Below are 26,601 nucleotides of genomic sequence, written 5' to 3'. Positions count from 1 at the left end.
CTGGGTACCAGCTGGACAGGTGCAGGTCTGCGCAGGCGCCCTGGGTCCAGGCCGGGATGGCCGATCCGGTCGGACACCTGTGTCAGCCGTGGGCCAGGTGGCCCTGGGGCCCTGACGCCCACCGCCAGGCAGCCGCGGGCCAGGAGCCGTGCCGGGTCCCGAATGACGAGAAAGAAACCCACGTTCTCGTCATTCCAGGTGACCCGGAAGTAGCTTCAAAATACCCAGCCCTGATCCAGTTGCTTTATTTTTTAACATCTTGCCTTCTAATGCCTTGTGATCCACAAACGTTTCAGGCCCTGTGTCTACACAACACCAACCATGTGAAAAGGGCGGTGGGGGGGATGGTGGAGGGGAACACTCTGGACATCCCAGGTTAGGTGGTTGGTAACCTCGGACTGGCCTTCCCCGCGTCGAACCGCTGGGGAGAACTGACTTGTGTGAGTGAAAATGTTGGTCGCGTTCATGCACGGCTACCACACCCCAGCCTCAGGGAGCACGAAGTAGCACCAGGGGAGGCCTGGACAGGTGACCTTCCTGTCCTCTCTCTGGTCACTCTCATCGTCCTCCCCTGCCCCTTCGCCTCTCCCCCTCCCGCCCTGATGTCCGGTGGAGCCGACTGAAGGCTCAGCCTATAAGGTGGACAGGGGCAAGGCTGGCCAGGTGAGGACCCGCCCGACAAACACCAGAGGGACAAAACGTGAGGGCGAGAGGCGGGACTCAGGTGTTTCCTGAACTGCCCTGGCGTTGTGGGTGTACAGGCGTGTGTGGCTTGGGCTGCTAGGATGCAAGGTCGATCATCCTCAGTTCATAGGAAGGAACGGGTACCTCTGTGTGTCCCGGGTGTAAAACTCCAGTGCTACGTTGTGGCGCGTGGCCCTCACTAAGTGTCACACAGTCACACGTGTCTGGAGCACTGGAGCACTGGTCCATCTCAGCAGCTCTGCTCCGTCGCATGTGGGTCTGGGGAGGGCTCCGGGGGAGAGAAAAACCAGGCGTTTGTTGGTTTGCTTTAATCAGCTCTTGGGGCATGATGCTTTGTCCCTTCCGTGAGGGCTGGGGCTTCAAAAATGCCTGTGGAAGCACCATTAAAAATACGCTTTGTTCCTAAGTGCTTAGCCATTGGCTTTTAAACTCTTGTTGGCACACCCCTAGCAACTGTCAGAAACTCGGCACAAACGCTCAGCCCCTGTGTGGGGCCGGCGCCTGCCACCCTGCGCCTCTGGGTCGCTGCTCCCGGCCGAGGGGGCCGAGCCCGCCACCTGGCGTGGGTGACGCAGACCGGCAGGAGGGAGCCGCTCACCCCCCGGGGTCTTCAGCAGAGACGCTGCTCTCCAGCGAAGAGAAGTCACGCAGCATCGGGCTTTCTGCACGACTTTTGTACACTCTTCACACTCTTCCTGAGATGCCCTAAGCTCTGTGCTTTTCTGAAACATCGCTCCCGGCTTTCTCACAAATCTCAGAGGTTCTATCCGACGTCTGGCCAAGGTGTCTTCTTTGTTTCTTAATATCTGTTGTGCACTGCATAAGGACGTTTTGGTCAGCAGGGGACCCCATAGACAATGGTAGCCACCCCAAGTGATAATGGACCTGGAAAACCCCTCTCACCTCCTGACGCTGAGGCCCTCGTTAAGGTCTAGCGGGACGCCTGGCTCACACACAGGTGCGCGTAGACCTACTGCGCTGTGCAGGTCGGATGCGAGCCCGGCACGCACAGGACCTCACACTGGATGATGATGACAGACGACCGCGTTGCTGGTTTATGTGGTCGCCATACTGTACTTGTTATCGTTATAGGAGAGTGTACTCTAGAAGGAGTACTTTCAAAAAGTTTGCTAAAGAGCCGGCATTCTTCAGAGCACTTCAAGAAAGAGCGCTTAAAAAAAAAAGGTGCCGCGTTGCATCAGCAGCAGCCGCTCAGGCACCGGGTTTACCGCGTCCCTTGTCCTCGACTGGACAGCGTGTTGCTCTGGGCGGTGACCCGCAGTACAGGTGTGTGTCCCAGGAGCCCTGGGCCTGCCCATGCAGCCTGGGTGTGCGGCGGGCTGCCCCATGCAGGTGTGTGTGAGTGCACTCGGCAGTGTTTGCACAACCACGAAGAACAGCGCATTTCTCAGGACTCACTCACCCTCTTTGTTAAGTGTCGCGTGACTGGCGGTATCAACGCATCTGCTGCCGAGGAAAATTTTACAGCAAGTAGGTGGGGGTCTCGGTGTCATTCGTGTGTGAATGGGGAAAGAACTTACCATTCCAATAGGCGGCCTGCAGTTTCCCCTCTGTGGAAGGTTCTGGGTGGTCTGCATCAGGAGGGGCCGGCCGGTGCTCCTGGCTCTTCTGGCAGCCTGGGTGGAAGTGGGAGGCAGGGCCGACGCCCGCCTTCCGGGAGCCTGTCCCCCCACAGGGGACACGCTGACACTAACTGAAACGCCAGGCCTTGAGGTTCACTGGAGCCGTGAAGAGGCCGGAGGCCGGCGCCCAGCACCTGAGCCATGGCCCAGGGCGGGGGGAGGGGACCAGCGCTGGTGACGGGTCGGGACTTTAAGTTTCAGCGTGAAACGCACCGACGCCCTGATGAAGCCTCCCTAACGTGTTGGAAAAGCCTTCATTTAAATTTGTTTGTGCAACATCTCGATTTAACGCTGAACTAGAAAGCGCTTCTCCCGTTTCAGAAGACGTGGATTTTAGTCGATTTTTAGGCTTTCTCCAGACCTTTATTCGTTTCATCCATTTTGTATTAATATTTTTCCTTGTTGGGGTTTTTATTGATGTGTAAGAGATTTTTAAAAAAATACAGGCTGTACTCCTTTTCCAAACACACCTTCGAAAGCTGTGAATTAAGAATTTATCACCCTTTGAAGTACTAAACAAAATGACAAGAATTACCTTTTTTACTTTCACACGTAATGGCATTGTACTGGAGGCACATCAAAGCGTAGACACCTATAAATAAAACACGGGCATGTCTTCTTTCTGCCTGAAACACAAATAACATTTCAAAGCAGCTGAAAATTAGGGAAATGTTCTTTTTCTCCAGTGGAGAGTACCTGATTTTTTTGTCACCACCTTGCAGGGCTTGCAAAGGCTTTGAACAAGGAAGGTCAGGGGTGAGGGAGGGGTAAGATTTTATTTGTTTTTAGAGAGAGGGGAAGGGAGGGAGAAAGAGGAGAGAAACATCTGTGTGTGGTTGCCTCTTGTGCCCCATACTGGGGACCAGGCCCGCAACCCAGGCATGTGCCCTGACTGGGAATCAAACCAGCAACCCTTTGGTTCGAAGGCCGGCACTCAATCCACTGAGCCACACCAGCCAGGGCAGGAAGGTTGGTTTTGGTGAAGTCTGCAGAGCCTTCACGCACTCCCTCCATTGGAACCCTTCAGCTTCCTCTGTAACCCCCAGTGGGGGACTGTAACCCCCATTTTACAGACGAGAAAGCTGAGGCCTGGTCTCAGTGACGTGCTGAGGGTGCCCCAGGAGCACAGCAAACCCCGGCCTGGAACGCATGGCTCTCTGGGCCACTCTGAACAGGCTCGTTCCCACGATGTCTCAGACCCTGAGAGGTCACAGACGGCCCTTGGGCAGGCTCCTCGTCAAATAAACCCCTGGGTGCTTAATGCATTTTCAAATGACTTATTCACGTCCCAGTCCCATAAAACGCTCCAAGTTTCACAAAACCTGAGACACAAGCGCAGTCGAATTCCAGCGGCGGAGACTCGGTGAGGACCCGGTGCCGGGGTGAGGCAGCCGTGGTGCAGGGGCGAGGCAGCTGTGTTTATGTCTGTCTCTTGCACAGTTCGGACTAATTGGTTTCCTAATCCCTAAAATCCCCATCACATTAAGACAGGGCGTTTTATCAGCACGTATTACTTTGGCACCATCTGTACCACATTCAGTGCCTGGGACGATCTTTTACAATTCCCCGTTACTCCTGTGACGTTGTTGGAGTGGCGCAAGCCCAGTCGTAGGCCTGTGGGTTCTGCGGCCTTGGTTAGCGTCTCGTTTTCCTCCTCACTCTCTTTCTGTAATCCTTAAGAGCAGGAGGGTATCTGTTTGCCCATTTAAGAACATTTTGGAGGGACCGAGCTCAAAGGAGAAAGGACCCATGGACGGGGACAACAGTGTGGTGATCGTGGGGGTGGGGGGAGGTAGGAGGGGTTAAATGGTGATGGAAAAAATACAATAAAAAAATTTTAAGACAATTTTAGAAAACCAAATTTAAAACGTTCTCAGTTACCCCGAGACTTGGCATAGGCCCCCCCATTTCATTGAGCGCAGCTGCGGGCAACTCTGCCCCCCGCTTCCTGCTGGGTTCTGCTTCCTCTGCCGGGGTCACCGCCCCCCCCCCCGCCCCGGGGTACATCACTTCTGCGTAACAGGAGTCTCTCTCCTTTTCCTCCAGTCTTCGTGCGTTAGCATGGTCATTTGAAAATATCAGTTCAAGTGTGTGTTTGTCCCTAGACTGAAGCTGGAAGAGCGAAGGAAAGAGCTGTTACAGAAACTGGAAGAAACGACCAGGTTAACTACGTACCTGCATTCGCAGCTGAAAAGGTCAGTCCGTCTTGTTCTGGAGGGGAGGCAGGTTCCCAGCCACATTCAGGCATGTTTGCATTCACCTTCGAATACCCTGGTGTCCAACTACTTAAAAGAAAAGAACATCGTTACACTAGTGCAATTAAAACTTGAATCACCAGAGTTCAAGTTGCATAGGGTTCACGAACCCCAAGGTCATATTTAGAAAACATCGGAAGTACATTGTGGGAAGAAGATATATTTTAGCTTCGGTACATACATAGCTAGTTTCTTGTTTTCCTTCTCACTCTCTTTCTGTAATCCTTAAGAGCAGGAGGGTACATAGGGAAATGACACATTTTCTCCCCATCAGCCCTTTGAAAAAGGGAGGGTGGGAGGTTCGTCTGAAAACGTATTCACTAGGCAAACGCACAGAGAAGAGGGAAGGTGGGCGAGCCCAGGGGCCTCTGTGTTACCTCTTTGTCTTCAGAAGCTTCTTTTGTTTCTCTCGCAAATAAAAAGTTTCATTTGTTAAGCAGAGTAACTGCACTAGCACTGTGTATTATTTACCCCCCTCTATTATAAATTTTATTTTTTCAAAGATTTTATTTATTTTTAGAGAGGGGAAGGGAGGGAGGAAGAGAGGAAGAGAACCATCAGTGCGTGGTTGTCTCTTATTCACCCCCTACCAGGGGACCTGGCCTGCAACCCAGGCATGTGCCCTGACTGGGAATCGAACCTGCGACCCTTTAGTTCGCAGGCCGGCACTCAATCCACTGAGCCACACCAGCCAGGGATCTATTATAAATTTTAAATTGCATAGCTGCTTCTGGATAGCTCTGCAGGTAGACCTATCAATAGGTGTTTGGTCCCCCCTATTTTTGTAACTTTTGCAAAAGGGGGTGGTTTTTAGTGTTAGGTTGCTGCTTAAAGAGTGTTTAGAGATGCAGGTTGCACATGTTCATGAGGAAACCTGGAACTACGTGGTGTAATGGCAGGCTCCTCAGCCGGGCCATGGAGGAAGGTCTTCGGCCTCGCTGGGGTCTGAGGGAGCCGGCAGGGGCTGCGGGCGCCCGGGCTCTCCGCGCAACCCCAGTGTTGACAGTGTGTGTCCTCGTCTTCTCGCAGCCTCTCCGCCAGCACCCTGTCCATGTCATCCGGGAGCAGCCTCGGCTCCCTGGCCTCCAGCCGGGGCTCCCTGAACACCTCCAGCCGGGGCTCGCTCAACTCCCTCAGCTCCAGCGAGCTCTATTACACCAGCCAGGGGGACCAGATAGACGCGGACTACCAGTACAAACTGGACTTCCTCCTGCAAGAAAAGGGCGGTTACATCCCTTCCGGACCCATCACCACCATCCACGAAAACGAAGTGGTCAAGTCCCCCGGCCAGCCCGGCCAGAGCGGCGGCCCCTGCGGGGGGGCGGTTGCCGTGGCCGCAGGCCCCGCGCCCCCGCTGACCGAGGCGCCCAAGTCGGTGACGTCGCTGTCCTCGAGGTCCTCCCTTTCCTCCTTGTCCCCGCCCAGCTCCCCCTTGGTGTTAGAGGGCACGTTCCCCCTGTGCGCTCACGACATCACCCTCCATCAGTTTGCCTCTGACTTCGACGACTGCGACCTGAGCAGCCACTTTGCAGACATGGGCCTGGGCGACAGTCAGGCCCTGCTGGACCCGGAGGCGGCAGGCGCGTCCCAGCCTCTCCCGGCCGAAAAAGACCTCCACGAGTGCGCCCGCCAGCCCTTCTATGACACCACAGCAGGTAAATGCCAGCTTCGCTGTCCCCTGCTCCCTCCTTGCCGTTTGAAGGGAAAGATCGTGGAGGGTGACTCTATCCACATAAACACATGGGAAAAGCCGCCCCCCTCTCTTCCTGCAGCTCTTTTCATTTTGGCTTCATTTAAGGGTGGCTTTTAAAAAATATTTTGTTTATTTTTAGAGATAGGGGAAGGGAGGGAGAAAGAGAGAAGTCAATATGTGGTTGCCTCTTGTGCATTCCCAACTGGGGACCTGGCCCACAACCCAAGCATGTGCCCTGACTGGGAATTGAACCAGCGACCCTTTGGTTCATAGGCCGGCACTCAGTTCACGGAGCCACAGCAGCCAGGGCCATTTAAGGACTTTTAAATGGATATCCCTAGACATTTTTTTTCTTTATCAAACAAAAGTCACCTTCCTTTGGTAATAGTTTCGTCACTAAGGATCTGTTTGTGGTCTGGACACCCTTTGTGTGTGGCAGTGACCGGGAGCGTGCTTTGTGGACACACGTCACGCTTTCGAACCGATTCCGGTTCTGAAAGAACAAGGCGAAGAGAAAGGCTTTCTCTTAAAAGCTGGCCCAAGACAGATGAAAGCCAAAGCAATTAGCATGCCGGCTAATTAGTACCAGGGTTCAATGTTTCAGCTGCTCGGGGAATTCTATATAAATACAATTTTTGTCTCGTGCCAGGCTCTCCCTCGCTGTCTCTTTGGCAGGCAGCTGGTTCCGGGGTGCGGTGTCGCCCTGCCACCTTCTGGCCACGTTTCTAGTTGCAGCCCAGAAGGAGCCGCAGACAGGAGTCCTTACTCCTGCATTTACACAGACACAGAAACGGGGAGAATTTAATGCTTTTGTAATTGTTTTCCTGGGCGAAGCGGAAACTCTTATGTGTTAGGCGTGGCTGTAACGAGGACAGGATGGTCCCCTGGCTTGCACGCCGTCACAGCTGCGGTCCGAGGAGGGGGTCTGGGGCAGCGCCCGCCTGAAACAGACAGGAAACCACAGCCCCAGCGTGGCCGCCGGAGCCGCGCATCGATCCGCCGGAGCCGCGTATCGATCCGCCGGAGCTTCGTATCGATCCGCACGCGGCACATCACTGCGTGTCCACAGCGCAGCCAAGGACGGGCCTGTTCGGAAGTATTTTCTTACTGTTTCAAGGAGCATGTTTAATTTGTGTTCACGGCCCTAGGGATTCTAACTATTACTTGATGGGCCAATCCAGATGCTTAAACAGATAGAAGAATCCCACCTGTTTTTTGTTGTTGTTTTGTTTTGTTTTTGTGGTTTCAGATCCTGAAGAGCCAGAGCCGCTTATCAGGGGCCGGGGCAGGGGCAGGGGGCGTGTGTGGGGTTGGCATGCCGCTGCCCGGCAGGGGCCCGAGCTGCTAGTGGCGCGGCACTGGGTTAATCAACACCAGGAGCCTAAGCACAGGCGTGGTGCTTGCGTGGTGGCTCCCAGAGAGCGAAGCAGAGCCCGCCCCGCGGCCTCCCTCCGCCCGAAGGAGCGCGGTGAGCTCCGCCCCTGGAGCCGGCCCTCCGGCACTCGCGTTTCGGCGGCCCCGTGGACCCCGTCTCTGCTGCTTGTTGTCCCTCATCCGAAAGATGGGGGTGACAGGCACCTACCTCGTAGGGTCCTGGGAGGGTTCTGCCGTAATCCATCCGCAGCATCGGTGCCTGGGACCCGGCATTCCGTTTGCGGTGATTGTGATAACGTTTGGCGATACGTAGTAACACTCGGTTCCTATCACAAACCACGGACGTTTAGGAAAGGAGAGAGGAAAAGGCAGGGGGGTCTCCATGCCTGTCTTCTGGGCTTTGGGCTTGATGGGTCTTGCGGTCCTTGAACACGTGGAGGCTGCGTTCTCTCTCAACGTGTTTGGAGCGCCCTCTAGTGAGCGCCTCTCAACATCTGGTGCACTCGCTCGGTGAGGCCAGAGGCTGGAGGAGGGGGACAGATCAGTGAGAACGTCACCCAAGGCCTGTCCCCACCCCGGGGTCCTGAAGCCCCCATCCTGCCCCTGCCCCTCAGGCCTGCTGCGGTGTCTGTCTGAGATGCCTCTGCCCAGAGACCCGTGTCTCTGAAGCTTCCAGGAGACGTAGAATTAATTATATATATATAATTCATATATATACATAAGTTTATATATATAAATTTTGTATATCAATTCCATGAAACAAGTAATTATGATGCATTTGGAAAGTTAAAAAGTCGCCCTACGGGGAAAATACATTAGAGAATTTTGTTTGCCAGTAATACTAAGTTTCATGCGTGAAAACCACTGAAAGCATGTATTTAACTGTAAAGACTAATTCTCTTTGGGGCAGTTCACCAACACTTGGTGTGTTCAGGGGACCTCTGACCTTGGCCGGGGGCAGGCGGCTCATGCCAGTGAGGTCAGCTGCCCCCCCACCCCCTCCCCCCGGGTGCCCTAGAGCTCTGTACAGGCCTAGTCCAGTCCTTTTCCTGCACCCTCTGCGCTGGGGCACTGCCCCCTGCTGGGTGATGGGCGCTGAGCTGCGGTAACTCCGAAGTCCTTCCCCAGTCGGCCTCGGTCATTGTCAAAGCCAACATCAGTCCGCTGTGGTCATTCGGGGGGTAATCAATAAATCACACCCTCACCTTCCCCCCTTCCGCAGGGGGCTGGGCAGAGAGAAGCCACTTTATCTTCCCAAAAAAGGCCGCCCCACCTCCAGCCATCCGCCCTGTGATCAAGCCTGGGATCTGAAGCCATAACACTTAAGCCTCTGAACCAGATGTGAAGTCAGGGCTCGGAAGGGGCGGGCTGCGCACCAACACTGACCCCTGCTGGAGAATGAAGGAACTCCGCAGGCTTGCCGCCCATCCCGTGGGAGCAGGGCTCTCCTCCGTGGGTGCTCCCTGCCTCCCCGAGGGGTGCTGGGGTATCGATACGAGTTAGAGATCAAAGTCAGGTGGTAGCTGGTGCCCAAGATTCAGTGGCACAAAGGGTTTTTTAAATGGTGTTAGCCAGTGAGGAATTCTCAAAGGGAAAGCCTTTTCTCTTTAACTTCTGCAGGAGGCGCAGGCTCTGGCATATGGGGGCGGGGTAGGGGGAGGACCAGAGGGTCCTCCCTGCCGTGGAGGAGCTGGATGCTCTCGAGTGCAGCAACGTCGGATACTGGAGGGAGGCGGGCAGTTCTCCCTGCTGCGTGGATGGGACTGCGGGAGCAGCTGAGGGACAGAGGCTCGGGACCAATGGGGATGCGTGTGCTTCCCCCTTCCCTCACAACATTTCAGGTCGGGACAAAGAGAACCCATGTTCTCCATCTGATAATGGCCAAGGTCACTGGTGTGCCGGGACCCTCATTAGTCACCGAGCCTTGAACCCCCCACTTCTTTTTTTTCAGATTTTATTTATTTATTTTTAGAGAGGGAAGGGAGGGAGAAAGAGAGAGAGAGAGAGAGAAACATCAATGTGCGGTTGCTGGGGGCCGTGGCCTGCAACTCAGGCATGTGCCCTGACTGGGAATCGAACCTGCGATGCTTTGATTTGCAGCCCGCGCTCAATCCACTGAGCTACGCCAGCCAGGGCTGAACCCTCCACTTCTGTTGGCAGGATTAGTGACAACCATGCGTCTTGGATGGGCATTTTATTTTGGGTCTCTCAGAACCGAGCTGCATGCGTACTTTCTGTTTCATCTGTCCCAACAAGAAATCCTCCTGACCGCTGCCCCCCTTCCCTCCTCAGAGGTGGAAAAGTCATTACCCAAACGGAGGGCGGCCCACCTGCTCGGGGAGAAAACGGCCTGTGTGTCAGCCGCCGTGTCCGACGAGTCCGTGGCCGGAGACAGTGGGGTCTACGAGGCCTTCGTGAAACAGTAAGGGTTTCTTCAGCGGGGGGACCTCTCAGTCACCCCTGCCCCATCTCCTGCTAGCGTGCATGTGGAGGGGAATGAGCTGGCTTGTTCTGCTGCCACTCTCCGCTCCTCGCGGGGTCAGAGCTGTGTGCCCGAACAGTTCAGTGAGCCCAAAACATGCCGTCGGCCAGGGAAACAACAAACTGTATTTGGATGCTTCCCCGTCTTTGAGACTTAAAACTTGACGGAGTGGCTGGGCATGGCCAGCTCCTGAGCACGTTTCAGAAAGCCCAGAACGTCGTGTCTAGGAGTGCGGTATGGCCCAGGGAGGCCCAGGGAAGTCGGGCACCAGAAAGTGTCCCCCCAAAAGGTCAGAGACAGACACCTCTTGACAGGCTGAAGAAAGGTGTCAGGGTGAGCTCCCGCTGCACCAGCCCCCGGGGGAGGCGTGGGAGCGCTGCTAATTCAGGTCAGCATTCACGCTGACTCGGGCAGGCAGCAGCCGGACCCCTGGGGGCCCCCACTCATCACTTGCCCTCCCCCCACCGTGTCCCCGCTGCCAGGCCGAGCGAGGTGGAAGCAGTTCCTGATGGGGAGGAGGATGCCGCCGTCGTGGAGACGGCCCAGGTGCAGATCGGACTCAGGTACGGGACTGCACGCGGGGGCGGGGCGCTGCTGGACTTCCACGCACGAGGGCTGGCCCATGCTCTTCACTCATCTCATCGGCTGCTCTCTTGACAGATACGACGCCAAAAGGTCAAGTTTCATGGTGATTATAGTCCAGCTCCGGAATCTGCATGCCTTCCTGATACCTCATACTGCGAAAGTGTAAGTAAAACCGGTAAACAGCAAACCGAGAAGCTTAAAATTGCCCACCTGTGGTCGTCTCACCTTGTAATCGACGGTCCGCCCCTGAAGTCACGGGAAGCACAGAGCAGGGCCCGCCACGCCTTACCCACAGCAGATAAAGACGGGGAGGCAGGAGGGTGTGCAGAAGCACCTTGGGTTTTGATTGTTTTTCAACCGATTTATTATTAAGAATAGGAGCCCAGACTTTCTAACCTCCCTTTTCAACAGCAATTGTGTATTATGCTGGGGGAGGGGGCATGATTTCTTGAAATACAGTTAAAACTTTTGTTACTGCTGAGTTGCGACTACTCACAGCTTGGCCTGGAGAAAAGAGAAGGCGGAGAAAAGAGATTTCTGCCGAATCGCCAGCCTTCACAGCAGTGGCCCCGGGGCCGCTGGGATCTTAGTGCTGCGCCTCCATAATCAGCGTTTATGTGGACGCAGGGATGAAGGGACGGCCCTCAGTCCGCCTGTGCATGTACGGTCCTTGCCATACCGGAGAGCGGCACCTCTCAGAAAGTGACCTGGACGGGCCTGGCCGTGGGGCGGGCGGGGGATGGCATGGGGTCCCCTGCCGGGATGTAAAGGAAGATACCTCGCGCTGTTTCCGAGAACCGTGAGCCCTCATGGAGCATGTGCTCGGAAAATTCACTTTAAAGGTAGCATTAAGAGTCATTCTTCTCTCTCGCCCTTCTGAATCTTACAAAGCACAGGACTCTTAAAACTGTCATTTCCGGTGCTTCCGAGATGCTGGACGGTGGCGTTTTTTGGACTGTTCAATTTCCTCTGTTTTACGTTTCTGTCACGAGGCGCCGCTCAGCCCTTCTTTCTCTCCAGGAGGACCGCGTGTTCCGTTCCAGGGACCCGCTGGTCCACGCATCTCGTTGAACACTCAGGGGGAATGTCCTTGCGACACAGTCACCAGTATATCTACGTAGCGTGTCCCCGCCTTCCCAGGCTCAGAAATCTCTCCTTTTGGAGCTGGCCGCACACAGGCGGGGGGGACACAGGCAGCGGGAACACCCGTTAGACTCCGTCCGCAGGTGTTCCGCTTTCCTGTCGCTGCCTGCGCGGTGGCCCGTGGGGCGTGGCAGGCAGGGGCGCAGGCCTGGGCGCAGGCAGGGTGGGGGCGGAGCCTCGGTGTCACCGAGCAGGGACGGGCCCACCGCGGCAGCCAAGCTGGACGCTGTGCGGGGCTCCACGCTGCCCCGGGGCTGTCTCCCGGGCAGGCAGTCTTGGGCAGGAGCTGCGCGTCCAGGGTAACCGAAGAAGAGCCTCTGACGCCCGTCTCTCTCTCCCTCGCCCCCTGCAGGTACTTCAGGGTCGCGCTGCTGCCCTCCTCGGCGGACGTCAGCTGTCTGTTCCGGACAAAAGCCCACCCGGCCACGGAGTCCCTGCCGTTCGGCGACGTGTTCCGCGTGGCCATCTCCCAGGCGGCCCTGCAGCAGAGGACCCTGCGGGTGGACCTCTGCCGTGTCGGCGCCCACCGGAGGGAGGAGTGCCTGGTAGGGTCTCCCGGTGCCCGTCCCCTGGGCACCGTGACCACCGCACGGTGTCAGAGTGCTTTCGGGGGGCTGTTTGCCAGCCCCGAGGCCCCCACAGGCCCGCCCGGGGCCTCAGATGCACCCCAGGGCTGTTTCGCTTTCCCTCGAAAGGAGTGACTTCGGGTTTGCATCCTCTCATTGCAGACCTTCCCCATCTGCTCATACACTGTAATGTTCTGTCAGACCTGCTTTCCACCTCTACCCTTCGGCCACCGCGTTTGGCCTCTGACCTCTGTTCCCACGGTCACCACGGAGTACGGTTCTCATTCTCAGTGCGAGTCTCGCGCTGGGTGCTTTGTAGACATGAGCTCACTCAGTCCCCATCACCGTTTTATGAGAAAGGTAGAGCACCCCGGTTTTCAGACGCAGAACTGCTCAGAGAGGTCCCGTGTCCACACAGCTAGTTCGTGGTGGCGCCAGACACCAAAGAGACATCGCACACGTAACTCACCATCAACGATTTAAACCGGGCAAGACACGGAGTGTAGGCGTGTAGTTCTTTCTTCAGCCCATTCTCCCTGGCCACGGTGGTAGAGCTTCTAGGAAGACATACACCCGTCTATTTAGGGTAATACGGTATTTAAATGCTGAAGGGGAAGACTTCATACAGCTAACAGCGTGTAACGCGCCTTGGTGCGTCACAACCAGACAGCCATTACACACCAGCAAAACAAGGTGTTCAAATATGCTTAAAAAAATAAGTGTGGGCCTCTCACTGAACTGTTCTCTGCAGTACAGTAAGAAAATACATGTTTCGTGGTGCACAAAGCTTAAAAGGTGCCTGTTAATAAGAAAGATCTCTTACTGATACTTCTGTATATAAAAATATTTGGTGTCGCCTGACAATAAAGAACATTAGAAAGAAGCACACAGAGCGGATTCATTAGGCTGTCAGAAAGGCTTAGTATAATAAGTATATGTGTCAGCAGCTTCATAAAGTTGGCAAATATGTTCATTTATAGTCTTATACGATGATACAGTTTAATTTAGATTCTGGCTCATATGTGTGATTTTGTAGAATGTAAAAGCTTTTAACCATTTTTTTACATTCTACTTAATGCCAAAAATTTTTTTTTCTAATTTTTCATTTAAGAACCACAGTGGAGTTTTTTCTTTGTTGTTTTTAAAATTTTCAGTGGATGATGGAATTTTGTCAGTAATAATCAGATCACTCACAGCATGTTATAAGATGTATTATAACTCATACTTAGTTTATAGTTAATTTGGTTTTTATTTTTATTTTTTAACTTTTTATTTAAAAGTAATTTCACTTGCACAATGTCCCATGCTTAGTTATCAAGTTTTGGGGAAAATAGTATCTCACAAAACTACCCCAGAGTTAGCTTCAGATTGGGATCATTCCATATTCGGTCACACCTGCAAATACGAGATATCTTTAGGTTAAAAACAAAATCCAATGATGCTTTATATCATGAGTATTGCATTTTTTTAAAGATTCTATTTATTTATTTTTAGAGAAGGGAGGGAGAAAGAGAGAGAGAGAAACATCAGTGTGTGGTTGCTGGGGGTCATGGCCTGCAGCCCAGGCATGTGCCCTGACTGGGAATCGAACCTGCGACACTTTAGAGTATTGTATTTTTTTATCCTAAAACAAGTTTGTGCAATAATCTTCATTATATCAGGAGCAAATATGAATTTAAGCGTTTTATTTTCTCTCTTTTTTTTTCTTTCACTTCACACAGGCCGGGACCCAGATCAGCCTGGCAGATTTACCGTTCTCCAATGAGATTTTCACTCTCTGGTATAACTTGCTTCCTTCTAAGCAAGTGCCTTCCAAAAAGAATGAGGAAGACAGTGAGGAATCTGTATGTCAACCCAGCCAGCCATTAGTGGACCCAATAGACTTGGTGAGTCGAAGTCAGAGAAGGCGGTCGTTACGATGTAATAAGACTTTAATAAGACAGCGCGGGGTGTGTTATGCTGGGAAACCAGCGTGCTTTTAGTCACGTGCACTGTCCTTCCCTTTCTCCGTGTGCGGCTCACACTTTTCTCCCAGCTTCCTCCGGAAGAAAGATGATTTCCAGCTCGGTTTCAAGTAGGGCTTGTAAAAGCATCGCTTGTTTCTGCTCACACTTCCTTCCATGAAAATAAACTGATGTGGAGGCTTCGTCGCTCTGAGGGACCGCGAAAAAACTCCGGATTTAAGTTCATATTTCACACCTCGCGTTCACTGTCAGGTTGCACACTCGGAACTGTTGTATTTTGCAAACGTTAAACATTATTAAGCCCGAACAGTGTGTCAGTCTCTGTTTGTAACATCGATCTCCACAAACATTTTCTTTTGAAGAGGGCGTTGTAGCCAACAGCCACACTTCACCACGAGGCCGCTCATCGCCAGCTAGGCATCGGTGGGGTATTGCTGCCGAGTTCAAGTTTATTTCAGACTGTCCGTGAGGAGAGGTTTTATGAAGTGCAAGTCAGACAGTTACGGCAACAGTGCCCCGCTGATCCGTGTGTGAGAACCTGCAGTGGGTGCTGTGGTCCGTGGGAAAGGGTAGCCGGCGTGTCGGCAGAGCTCGCCCACCCGCCCAGCTTTGGGGCAGACTCGGAGGAAGGCTTTAAGAATGCTTTCATAATGCTCCCACTGTGGATAAGTTTTTAAAAGCATTATACAGTGTAATTCACATGCCACACCGTTCACCCGTTTAGAGTGTGCAGTTCCCCCATGGAAGCTCCCAGTTCAGTAGTGTGTCGTTCATTCACAGCACTGCGCATCCGTCACCACAATCCAATGTCAGAGCATCGTCCTCGTGGCCAAGGGAAGCCCTCACCCCCCCACCCCGCCAGTAGTCACCCAGGTTCTCCATCACCCCTTCCACCCACGGTGACCACTAGTCTTCTTTCCATCTGTATAAGTTTGCTTATTACGGACATTTCATGTGAATGGAGTAACACATTTGTTCTTGGTGACTGTCTTCTTCCACTCAGCACAAGGTTTTCAAGAGACCTCCGTATAGTAACCTGTATTAGCCCCTCATTCCTTGTTGTTCCCAAATAATGGTCCATTGTGAGGACACGCCATCATTTATGTATCTGTTCATCAGCCGATGGGCATTCGGGCTGTTTGTACTTTTTCATTATTATGAATAATGCTGCTCTGAACATTTATACACAGGAGTTTATATGGACATGTGCTTGCTTATGTCTACATGTCTGTACTTACGCCAGGAGCACACTGCTTTGCTTACTGTAGCTTAGCTGTTACTTTGAAATCAGAAAGTCTGAGTCCTCAGACTTTTTTTTTTTTCAAGATGGTTTGGGCCATGCAGGTTCCTCTGCATTTCCATATGAGTTTTAGTACCATTTTGTCAATTTCCAATTTGTCAAGGATTTTGATAGAGGTCGCACTGAGTCCATGGGTCACTGTGGGGGTTTTGTCATCTTGACAGTGTTAAGCCTCCTGGCCCATGAATACGGAATGTCTTCCATTTATTTCGCTCTTCCCGACCTTTTTTCGCTGATGTTTTGTAGTTTTCAGAGTCCAAGTTTGCATGTCTTTTCATTTTACTTGGATAACTGTTGCAAATAGAACTACATTCTTAATTGCATTTTCAGACTATTTATGGCGCCCTTAATTTTTGTCTAGCTATCTAGTATCCTGCAACCTTGCCGGACTCGTTTCTTCGTTCTAATAGTTTTTTAGCGGATCCTAGGGTTTTCCAGGTATAAGAGTATACCTTCCGCAAACAGAGTTAGTTTACATCTTCCTTCCCGATTGCTTTTTCTTTCCCACTCCTGCCTGTGTGGCCGGGCCAGAGCTCCCAGGGCAGCACTGAGAGAAGGGGTGACAGCAGGCGCCCTGGGCTTGTGCCTGTCACTGCAGGGACACTCTCCGTCGCAGTGGGGCTGTCCCCACTGAGTATGGTTTCTGCTGTGGGATTTTGCAAATGCCCTTCATCAGAGTGAGAGAGGCCCCTTCTTTTCCTAGTTCGTTGACTGTTTCCATCGTTAAAGGTTATTGGATTTGACGAGAGCTGTTCCGCATTTGTTGGCACGATCGTGTGGGTTCTGTCCTGGACTCTGTTCATACGGTTTCTGGATTTTCTCACGTTCAGCCGACCTTGCCTTCCTGGGGTACATCCCCCCTTGGTCACGGTGTATGATCCTTTTCATATGTTACCAGATTTAGTTTTCTGTTTTTCTCTTGAGGACTTTTTGTCTATAGTCATAGTTTTCTTGTGACATCTTTGTTTGGTTTTGATATCGGGGTGATTGTGGCCTCAGGGAATGAGTTAGGACGCGTTGCCACCTCTTTCAGCTTTTGGCAGAGCCTGAGGAGCACCGATGCGAATTCTTCTAGGTCTGGTGGAGTTCCCCACGGAAGCCCTCCCAGCCTGGACTTCTCCTTGTGGGGAGCTCTTGTTTACTGATTCAGTGTCTTTCTTGCTGTAAGTCTGTTCAGCGTTGTTTTGAGCGTGTCCGTGTGGGTAGTTGGTCTGTCTAGGAACTTGCCCATTGCATCTAGGTTTTCTAAGTTGTCGGCAGACAGCCGGTCATAGTATTTCCCGGTAATCCCTATTCTGTCTGTGAAGTTGATGGTGATGTTGCCGCTCTCATTCCTGATATTAGTAATTTAAGCTTTTGCTCTATTTTTTTGGTCAATTTCACTAAAGGTTTATCATATTTTTGATCTTTTCAAAGAATCAACTTTTGTTTTCATTCATTTTTCTCTAATATTTCTCTGTTGTCTAGTTCATGAATTTCTACTCGTCTTAATTTTTCCTTCCCTTTGCTTTTTTTTGCTCTTTCTTCTGTTTTCTTATTGTTAAGTTACAGATTCAAAATCTTTCTTCTTTTTTATTATAGGTACCGGCAGCTATAAATTTGCCTCTGAGCACTGCATTGGCAGCCTCTCAAATTTAGTATATTGTGTTTCAATTATCATTCATGTCAAAGTGTTTTATAACTTTCCTTGTGGCTTCCTTGACTCATTGGTTATTGATAAATGTGTTAATTTCCACATATTTGTTAGTTTCTCATTTCTTTTTGTTATTGAATTCTAATTTTATTATGGTATGGTCAAAGGATATATTTTAAATTATTTCAGTTCTTTCAAGTTTACTGAGGCTTGCTTTGTGGCCTAGCATATGGTCTAGCCTGGAGAATGTTCCATGTGCACCTGAGGAGAACGTGAATTCTGCTGCTGTAAGGTGCTGTGTCCTACAGGTGTCCCTTAGGTTTATGGCGGAATGGCACTCCATTGTCTGCAGGTGACCCAGCTCTGTCCCACCGTCTGTCGAAGGACACTTCGGCAGGTGGTTCGTGTCTTGGCCACTGTGAATAATGCTGCAGGGACCATGCTGGTGCAGGTATCTTTGCAGACAAGTGCTTTCCAATTTGGGGGCGGGGGGGTGCTCAGGAGATAGATTGCCAATTGTATAGATCCTTAAGAGGTAATGCATCTTTTTTCTTTCACTACTTATAAAATTTCTTCTTTTCCTTTGATTTTCAGCCTTTTGACTCTGATGTGTTAATGTGATTTATATGTTTATTCTCGTGAAATTCTCCATCATTTCATCAGTTTTCTCAAATACATTAATCGTAAAACTTTACATTTCTTCCCTAAATAACTGCAGTATGTGGGTCCCATGTGGGTCTGCCTCTTTCGTCTGTTATTTCTCTTGGCTTTCAGTCTCGGGGTGCTGTTCTCAATGGAATGCTGGATGTTGTGTATGAAGAATTATGGAGGCTCTGGCTGAGAGCTTCCTCCAGAGAGGATTTAATATTCTTCTGGAAGGCAGATTACAATATGGGCAGACCACCTGGATCGCTTGGGGGACCCGAATTGCAATTTTTCTCTCCCTAGAATGGTGAGGCACCCGAAACATCTGCTTAGTGTTGTAGCCTCCAACCAGCTAGTTTTGGCTTGTCTCTCAGCTTCCTGCTTTGCACATTCGCAGCTCAGGAATGGCAGACGCCCGGGCAGGAGCACTGCACCAAACACGGGGCCCCCTCCAGAGTTCGCTGGCTCTGGTCCCTCGCATGCTGGCTGCACGGTGGCCCTGAGCTCAGGTCCCCTCTCTGCATCCCACTAGCACTGCCTCAGCTCTGGGCAGCCACCATCTGCCGCGTCTGTCCGCCTCACCTTTAAAAGTGACACGTGCCCCCACGGGAACAGAGAGGCCGCGGCTGTCAGCCCACCTTCTTGCCTTTCCCTTCTGCCTGGAGTCTTGGCTGTCCAGCCCTCATTGCCTTTGTGGCTCTTCACCGCTTTCAAACAGCTGGAGTTTTTTGTTTGTTCTTTGCTTTTGTTCTGTGCTTTTTAGTTATCTTTCCTGTCAGCAGGAGGACTGGGTCTAGTACCAGCGTTTTCACAACCGGAAGTCCCCTCTCATGCGTGTTTGCATTCTTTCTGGAAGTGCACACTGTTCATTGCCACGTGTTTTGCACACTCCAGGATGCAGTGTCGGCCTTACTGGCAAGAACATCGGCTGAGCTGCTGGCTGTGGAACAAGAATTAGCCCAAGAGGAAGAACCGGGGCCGGGAGAAGAGCAAAGCGGCCCGGACGGAGATTGGTGAGACCTCATGTCCTTGTGTGATTGGGAACTCGGAGAGGACGTGTTTAGCTTCTCACAGGAACCTTTCAGGGAAAACTGTGTGGGTTCAGCTCGTGCTCCCGCATCATGGGGGGAGGTGCAGAGGCAGGGCGCTGCCCCAGGGGGACAACTGTCCTCGGTCATGACACAGCCGGAAGGGGGAGAGACGGCGACATTGTCAGCACAGTTAGCACATCGGTGCGACTCTCATTCTTCTGTAAATTTTAACGCTATTTATTGAGCTTTTTAAACTTTAAACTGCCTATTCTGAAAGGTATGGTAGCTTATTGCAGATTTATAAATAAATTTAAAAACTGACTCTCTTTTTTCTTAAACTACTAGAAGTGTCATTAAGGCTTTGGGAAGTCAAAGCAGATATCTCTATTTGTTACCACTTTCAGCTTCTTTTCTTTTTTTTTTATTCTCTCATTATATATATCCTATCCTTTAAAAAAAGAAAAAAAAGGTTACTATAGCTTTTGTGTAGATTCACATATGTATAAAGAACAATCTCTTTCCTGGTTTGTACTGTTTCCTCTAAAAACAAATTTTAGCAACTGCATCTGTTTTTTAAGTATACATGTAAAATTATTTGCATTCGTTTTTATATATAGTTGCTTATATTATCATATTGGATTGAACTGCTAATACATGTATGTAGGTATACATATACAGCATGCGTTTGTGTGTATGTGAGCATATAAAACATTTTACAATTTAGAAAAGATATGTTATAAAAAAAATCATGGCCCTGGCCAGTGTGGCTCAGTGGGTTGAGCACCAGCCTGCAAACAAAAGGTCACTGGTTCAATTCCCAGTCAGGGCACATGCCAGACAGGTCCCCAGTTAGAGGCATGCAAGAGGCAGCCAATTGATGTTTCTCTCCCTCTCTTTCTCCCACCTTTCCCCTCTCTCTAAAACTAAATAAAATCTTTTAAAAAATACAATAAAACCCAAATCACGGACATTTGGAAGGCACAGCGTACTATGGTGATGTAAGAAGGTACAGATACACTTTGTTCTTATCAAAAGCCCTTTGTAGTGAATAAAAATGAGAGTACTGCAGAAAAAAATGAACACGAAAGCCGTTATAAACTTCATCAAGGTGTCTTCAGATAAGAAGCCTTCCTCGTGTCTGTAAACTGCATTGGGTCCCACACACATTTCAGAAGGCACACCTGGGGTGTACCACAAAGGCACTCCTAACTCGCAGTGTCCCCGGCTGGTTCCCCTCCTTCATTTCACGATGGCGTTTAATTACGGGTCTGCCACCAGTCACCGGGAAAGCTGGACTTCCATTATCCCTAGAAGAAATGTTTGCATTCTGAGAACAGGAAACGCAGCAAAGCACGAGGTTTTCTAAACCACACCGGTACGCTTGCTCTCCCTCCTGTCGGTAAGGTTTAAACAGAATACAAACCGTATTGATGTTCCGGGGCCCCACTTTCAATGTCCCCCAAGCCCATGCCACGCACGGCACGTTGAGGACGAGATGCGGTGGTGTGGGGAGTCCTGTGCTATCTCAGCAGAAAAACCCCCACTTTGCACCGGATTCTACCCCTCCTAGCCCCGGGGCCCAGTCGGCACTGGTGTTTTTAAGCCTCACGTCTTTATTCGCTCTCAGCAGACAGTCACTCTGTTCTACCGTCTGATCAGTTTCACAGGAAATGACCGACTAATGAATGAGCAAGTTATGTCAGAGTGAGTGACAGTATTTTTAAATGGCTGGGCTAAACTTTATATTCTTTTCAGTATGTTTCTATTTTAATCTCTGGAAATTAGGTCAGATGTCAGGAATTGAACTTTTTAGTACCGAACTATGGTGATTTCGTGGTAGACTGCTGGAGAGAATTTTATTTTTCGTGAGCATTTTCGTGAAAGTCCTAGCCAGAGAAATAGCTTGTGTGCATCACTGTGTGCATCTCTTGTTCCTTGCCCTGATAACGGGCGACCCCACCCGGGTTGCACCGTTCACGGCCACGCCCCCCGTGACTCAAAGTGTGTCTTGCTTTGTTTCACCCAAGGCTAACCATGCTGAGAGAGGCCACGGACGAAGTCGTGGCTGAAGAAGAGGCTGAAGGTGCGTGGCTAGAGGGCTGTAGCGGCACAGCAGCCTCCAGCTCCTGCCCGAGTGTGCCCGAGACCAATGAAGACCCAAGTAGGAGAGGAAACGGCTGTGCCAGCCGGCCCGGGGGTCAGCCCCCGCCTGGAGGGCCTGCCCTGGTGAGTGGTTGCAGCCACGCTCCGCAAAGGCAGGGCCCCCCCAACCCCCGTCAAACTCGTCTCTGCGGGTGTAATTCCAGGTTACGGCTTCGTGTGGAAGCTGATCGGGACAGGCGTTTGTGGGAGCAGACTGTAGGAAGCCTAGCCAGTGCTTTAAAATGTTTAAATGGGCCCGAAATACTCGTTCTCCACCTGACTGTCACAAAAGAAGATAAATAGCGCTATTTAGATCTTGGTAAATGTGCTGTGACTATTTATTCAAAGCCTTTTCGGGAGGTCCTGGATAACATCAGGGTGACTCCTTAACTGTATTAGGTTCCACGCATGTTGTGAGTTTATGTCAATTTCAAACGGGCAGTACACACTTAAAGTCCGTTTCCGTTAGACTGCGTTCTGATTAAAATCTCTTCTGGAAGGTGGCGGGAGCCTCTGTTCGGGCACGGGTGCTGGCCGCTAAGCACATAGACACTGGAGGGGGGGTTCTTTTCAAGTTTTAAGGGTGACGGCAAACTTAGGATGTTGTAGTGAGTTTAGACCATCTCAATTCCTTATTCCTGAGAAAAATAATACTGCATTCACCCTGACTAAAGACTTCATATAGCTGTATACGTATAATTCCATGTTCTGTGTAAACCTATCACTTTGCCTTATATTTTCATTTTCTTATACTTAATTACTTTTATCATTTATTCTGGGGAAAAAAACTAGTCAGTTTAATGATAGTTAATGATGAGGCGTTCCCAGATAAGATTGTTTTCAGAGCTGCATTTACCCTCTTTAATTATAAACCTTCATTCTTTAAGCCTAATCTGCCGCAGGTGACGCCCCCATGTAGGGTCACCCTGTTGGACAAATGTTCCCCTACCTCTCGCTTCCTCCCATCCCCCCGCCCCCCACCCCGTGGGGGTCCGTGTCCCCCCCCCCACCCCGTTCCCATCAGGCCTCCAGAAGCCCCCTCTCCGAAGTGGCCCTAGTGCTGGATGGTCTCTGTTGGAAGGTTAGGTCTTCTGTACTAAGAAGAAAGGCTCATAAATGCGTCCAGGCGCACCAGCTCCTGACAGAGGACTCCTGTTCCAGGTGGACAAAGAGACGAACACGGAGGAGGCTGAGGACGCCAGCCTGGCGGTTCGGCCCAAAGAGCGCGGCGGGCGGAGCGCGCGGCAGCGCCCCCTGGTGAGGAGCAGCGTGATCGTGCGCTCGCAGACCTTCTCCCCCGGGGAGCGCAGCCAGTACGTGTGCCGGGTAAGGACCGCGTGCGGGGTGAGGACCGCGCTCCTGGCCTGGCCGCCCGGCGCCGGGGGCAACGCGGGCAGTCGGCGCCAGCAGTGCAAACGCTTCTATAAAATACCCATAAATATCACACTCTAATGGTTCCTTTTAGTTTAGATTTTGGGGTTTTTTTCCTCCCTTTTCTTAAACTGAATATCTCATTGGCTCTAGTGCCATTTATTTGGCAAAGAAGTGAAATTAGTGATCTGTCTGCTGAGTATACTTGGACTTCAGTCGGCATTTAGAATCTTAAGGTGACTCGAGATGCACCTTTTGTCGATAGAGCTCTGCTGTACGTTATCCACCATGCAAGTCCTGCTGACTCTGTTTCCAGCAGTGTTTGTGATTTAGAGAAATAAAGTTTTAATATTCTAAAATGGGTTCGGAAACACTGTTAAGAAGTATACTCCTTCGGTTCAAGAAGTGTCTGTATGAAACACGCGCTGCCCAGCTCGCGCCTCGCAGGACCCGCACTCCTGTGCGTGGAGGCGAGCAGGGAACAGCACACGGGATGCGTACAGGTCTGGGCGGGGGCCAGGGCGGTGGAGACGCGGGCTGGGACCAGGCAGGGCGAGGGCCGCAGCCTGAGGGGGGCTCCGAGGAGGCGGCTTCGCTAAGGTGACGACATCTCGGCAAAGACGTGAGTGACTCGGGCATGGGAGGGAGTGAGGATGGGCTCTCCGGCTAAGAATCTTCTAGACTGGGCACCCTGTGTCTTCACTCGGATTCTGAGCCCTCTCCATCAACGTTTCCTTTAAAAATGAATAGTGCGTATTAGCTGAAAACGCAAAGGATGATTTTTTTTCAGAGTTCGTATAATTATCTTTACTGGCTTCTGGTAACTGCCACCAGAAGGCAGATGTTCACATTGTTTACGATGAGTCTCTGCTGTAAGGTCAGATTTGTCTTTCGCATGTGAAAGAAGGGGTCATGTGATCATTAAGTTACTTTAAAAAGCATACAGCGGAGAAAAGCTCGTTTGCGGAGGATTTTCTTTAAGGAATAAACCGGTGCCACCGCGTGCTTGTCTGATGAACTCTGAGTTGTCCACTTCCTCTAGCACTCTGTTATGCAGGGTCTTACCTTTGCTTTTTTATCCTTTATCGCCAGTTAAATCGGAGTGACAGTGACAGCTCAACCCTGGCTAAAAAATCTCTGTTTGTGAGGAACTCCACTGAACGGCGCAGTCTGAGGGTCAAAAGGGTACGTATTCACTCTCTCAGCCACCGCCCGCTGCCCGAGCCCCGTCCCGAGTCAGGGCCGCGCAGCAGCGTGAGCACCAGAACTGCCTAGGGAGCGCCGGGCTCCCTGCTCCTGGGCTGCCGAACAAGGCTGCTGCAATGACAGAGCCGCTAATGTCTGCAGTCACGGAGATGGGGAGGGGACCATTCTTGCGTCACGGGATGGGGTCCCGAGCTCATGGGGTCCCAGGGCGGGAAGTTGCTCTGCAGCATCGATGGAGCAGGGGCGCCCGAGTGGGTTGCCCATGTTCCTACCGAGGGCGCGGTGTCTCCACGCCACACCTGGCTCCAGAGCAGTTGTGGGAAACGTGTAACCGCCGGCACCTCCTCTGAGGCCATGCGTTCGGGCAAAGCACTGACACGGCTTTAGGGGCTTGCCTGAAGATGGGTGCTTTTAGAAGGTTCAGGTTCACGTTGACGGGGAAGCTCGGGTCAGTCCTGGAGGCTGCGGGTCTCTGGGTGGCTTTTCAAGGATAAAGCTGAGATTTAAGTACATTCAAAGGTTGGGCAGTTCGAGTTATTTGGGAACTCCTGTCTCTACTTACCAACAGCTGAAACACCCCTGGGAAGGTACTCGTTCACTAATGACCTGTGCTAGTGATCATTTGCGAGGCTGTTTCGCTGCAGCCCAAAGCGTGTTCAGTAAGCACGCAGCCCTGGGCGTGCTGGGCCCTGTGGGGGAGGGGCGCAGCTGCAGGTGATTCCGTCCGGAGGGGCCTCAGAGGGCACGTGGGACTCCTAAAGTGGTGGGTGAGGAAGGCGTGGGCCCCGCTGTGGCAGAGTCGGAAGGCCTCGTGGCCTTGACACCTGGGGAAAATCTCAGAAGAAAATCTTAGCCTTGTCGGGGGTGGAGGGGTGGGTGTGGGGATGGGAAAACACATCGTGGTGGGGGGAGACTGGACAGGTACGTCGGAGGCATCATCTTTACCGGTGGCTCGGGCTTAACGCCGCTCTGCGCACAGTCTAGACGTGTGGCCAGGCCGTGTTTGCGTCCCCCGTGTACCGTCCTAGTTACTTGGGAGTGACGGGCTTATGTCTATTTCTAAAGGCACATGCACTGCCATTACTTAACACCCACATCTTCAGGGAATTTTGAAGTGTGGATCTTTCAGATTATCTCGTCTATCCTTTATTTTTTTTTTAAGATTTTATTTATTTATTTATTTTTAGAGAGGGAAGGGAGGGAGAGAGAGAGAGAGAGAGAAACATCAATGTGCGGTTGCTGGGGGCCATGGCCTGCAACCCAGGCATGTGCCCTGACTGGGAATCGAACCTGCGACACTTTGGTTCGCAGCCCGCACTCAATCCACTAAGCTATGCCAGTCAGGGCTTCGTCTATCCTTTAGAAGCAGCTCAGTTTACATTGTCTTGAATGAAAATTCTTCTCAGTCCCTTATCCGCCGCCTGCACTCTGAGGCGGCGCGTGCCCGCAGAGGACGGCAGCCCTCCCCAGAGAGATCTTCACCGCGAGTGTCTGTGAGTGGGGCTGGGAGACAGCCGGGTATGAGAACTGCTTGCGTCGGACGAAGGAGTGAACCCTGTTGAATCCTGGGATGTCTGGCAGGAGATAAGTGTTCAGTGGCAGACGGGGTTCAGTAGAAGGGAATGGGGAACGGTATCCTGAACGGTAGGAGTTGCCTCGTGACAAAGGTGTACAGGTGGAAGGAAAAAGCATCTGCACGGGTGAGCGGAAGGTTTACCCGGCGGGAAAAGCAGAGTGCCGGGCGCGAGGCCCGGGGTCTGCGCTGGAGCTCCCTGGCGCTGGCCGGCAAGAGTATTCGCCCTGGAGAAAGCGGCCAGCGCTACAGCTCCGGGAGCCGGTTGTTAACCACCTCCCGTCAGGCCGCCGCGCAGTGGGGAGGCTGCGGTGCACGGCAGGTGGGAAGGGCGTCTGGTTTGGAAAGACGGGTGGTACCGTCCGAGAGTGTGTGTCTGCGTGGCTCTGCCGTGTGACGAGTTCGTTAGAGCAGAGGCTGAGCGGAGGGACCCTACCGATGAGAAGGTCACGGGATGCTCGAGAATTAACGCCGCGGCAGGGGGTGCTGGGCCAGGAAGGGCCGACAGAGTGAAGTCGGCCGTGGGCGAAGGCTCTGCAGGGAGGGAAGGGGCGGGCAGGCCCCTCCCTGACGTCTGTCACGAGCACTGTGTCGTTCTGGGTCTTCAGGCTAGAACACTTGTCGAGTTCGAGTCCCTCCTCTCTTGTATCAAATAGTTTTTGTTGGTAATCTGTTGTTTCCCATCCCCGCTGCCAGCGCTGTAGGCAGGAGTGCCCTGCTGGGGCCGTCTTCCCAGCCTCCTCTGAACCCCTTTCCTCAAGCCAGGCTGACCCAGGCCAGCTGTCCCTCCCTTCCCTCACTCCCTGTGGCACAGAAGTCTCTGCCTCAGTGTCTGCTGCCATTTCTCTAACTGAAGTCCTCAAGGTCACAAATGGTGCCTTCTCTTCCGAGTGCTTTGCACACACACACCCCCAGCAGACGTTCATCCGTGCACACGCAGATTCCTTCTCGGCAGACGGGTGAGGCCGCTGCAGGAGCAGCACCGGGGATGCGGGGTGAGAGGTGGCAGAGACAATGGGAAACCGACGAGGGAGGGGCCAGGACTCGAGCCCTGATTGGAGGAGGGAGTCCGACTGTTAGCTCCTGGACCAGCTGCCTTCTGGCTGGCACTCGCAGAAATGGCAGCCGAGGTTGTAAGCGCAGGGGGTAGTTCTGTGTCCTGCAACGAGGGGAATGTACGTTCCCTGCGACGTACTTGATTTTCACAGAGGGTGGCCTCCGTGTAGCCTGATGCTCAGGCTAGGCGAGGCTCTGCTATGGGGAAAGTCTGCTATGGGGTTTGACATGATC

General features: G+C 52.1%; 1 protein-coding gene across 1 annotated transcript in view; it reads left to right on the top strand.

Moving 5' to 3' along the window:
* Positions 1-26,601, top strand: part of WWC2 (WW and C2 domain containing 2) — a 132,633-nt gene that overhangs the window by 97,837 nt on the left and 8,195 nt on the right. The window contains exons 10-20 of the mRNA XM_045821271.1: positions 4,454-4,543; positions 5,633-6,258; positions 9,963-10,092; positions 10,635-10,715; positions 10,813-10,899; positions 12,233-12,425; positions 14,168-14,332; positions 18,883-19,001; positions 21,047-21,245; positions 22,323-22,487; positions 23,625-23,717. Of these exons, the coding sequence (XP_045677227.1) occupies positions 4,454-4,543; positions 5,633-6,258; positions 9,963-10,092; positions 10,635-10,715; positions 10,813-10,899; positions 12,233-12,425; positions 14,168-14,332; positions 18,883-19,001; positions 21,047-21,245; positions 22,323-22,487; positions 23,625-23,717 (1,948 nt within the window). The remainder of the gene's footprint in view (positions 1-4,453; positions 4,544-5,632; positions 6,259-9,962; positions 10,093-10,634; positions 10,716-10,812; positions 10,900-12,232; positions 12,426-14,167; positions 14,333-18,882; positions 19,002-21,046; positions 21,246-22,322; positions 22,488-23,624; positions 23,718-26,601) is intronic.

Source organism: Phyllostomus hastatus, unplaced genomic scaffold (assembly GCF_019186645.2).
Source record: "Phyllostomus hastatus isolate PE091 unplaced genomic scaffold, TTU_PhHast_1.1 phas_scaffold_46, whole genome shotgun sequence".
NCBI classification, from domain to species: Eukaryota; Metazoa; Chordata; class Mammalia; order Chiroptera; family Phyllostomidae; genus Phyllostomus; species Phyllostomus hastatus.
Note: the sequence above shows the minus strand (reverse complement) of the source record. Positions and strands in the feature narration are given on the sequence as shown.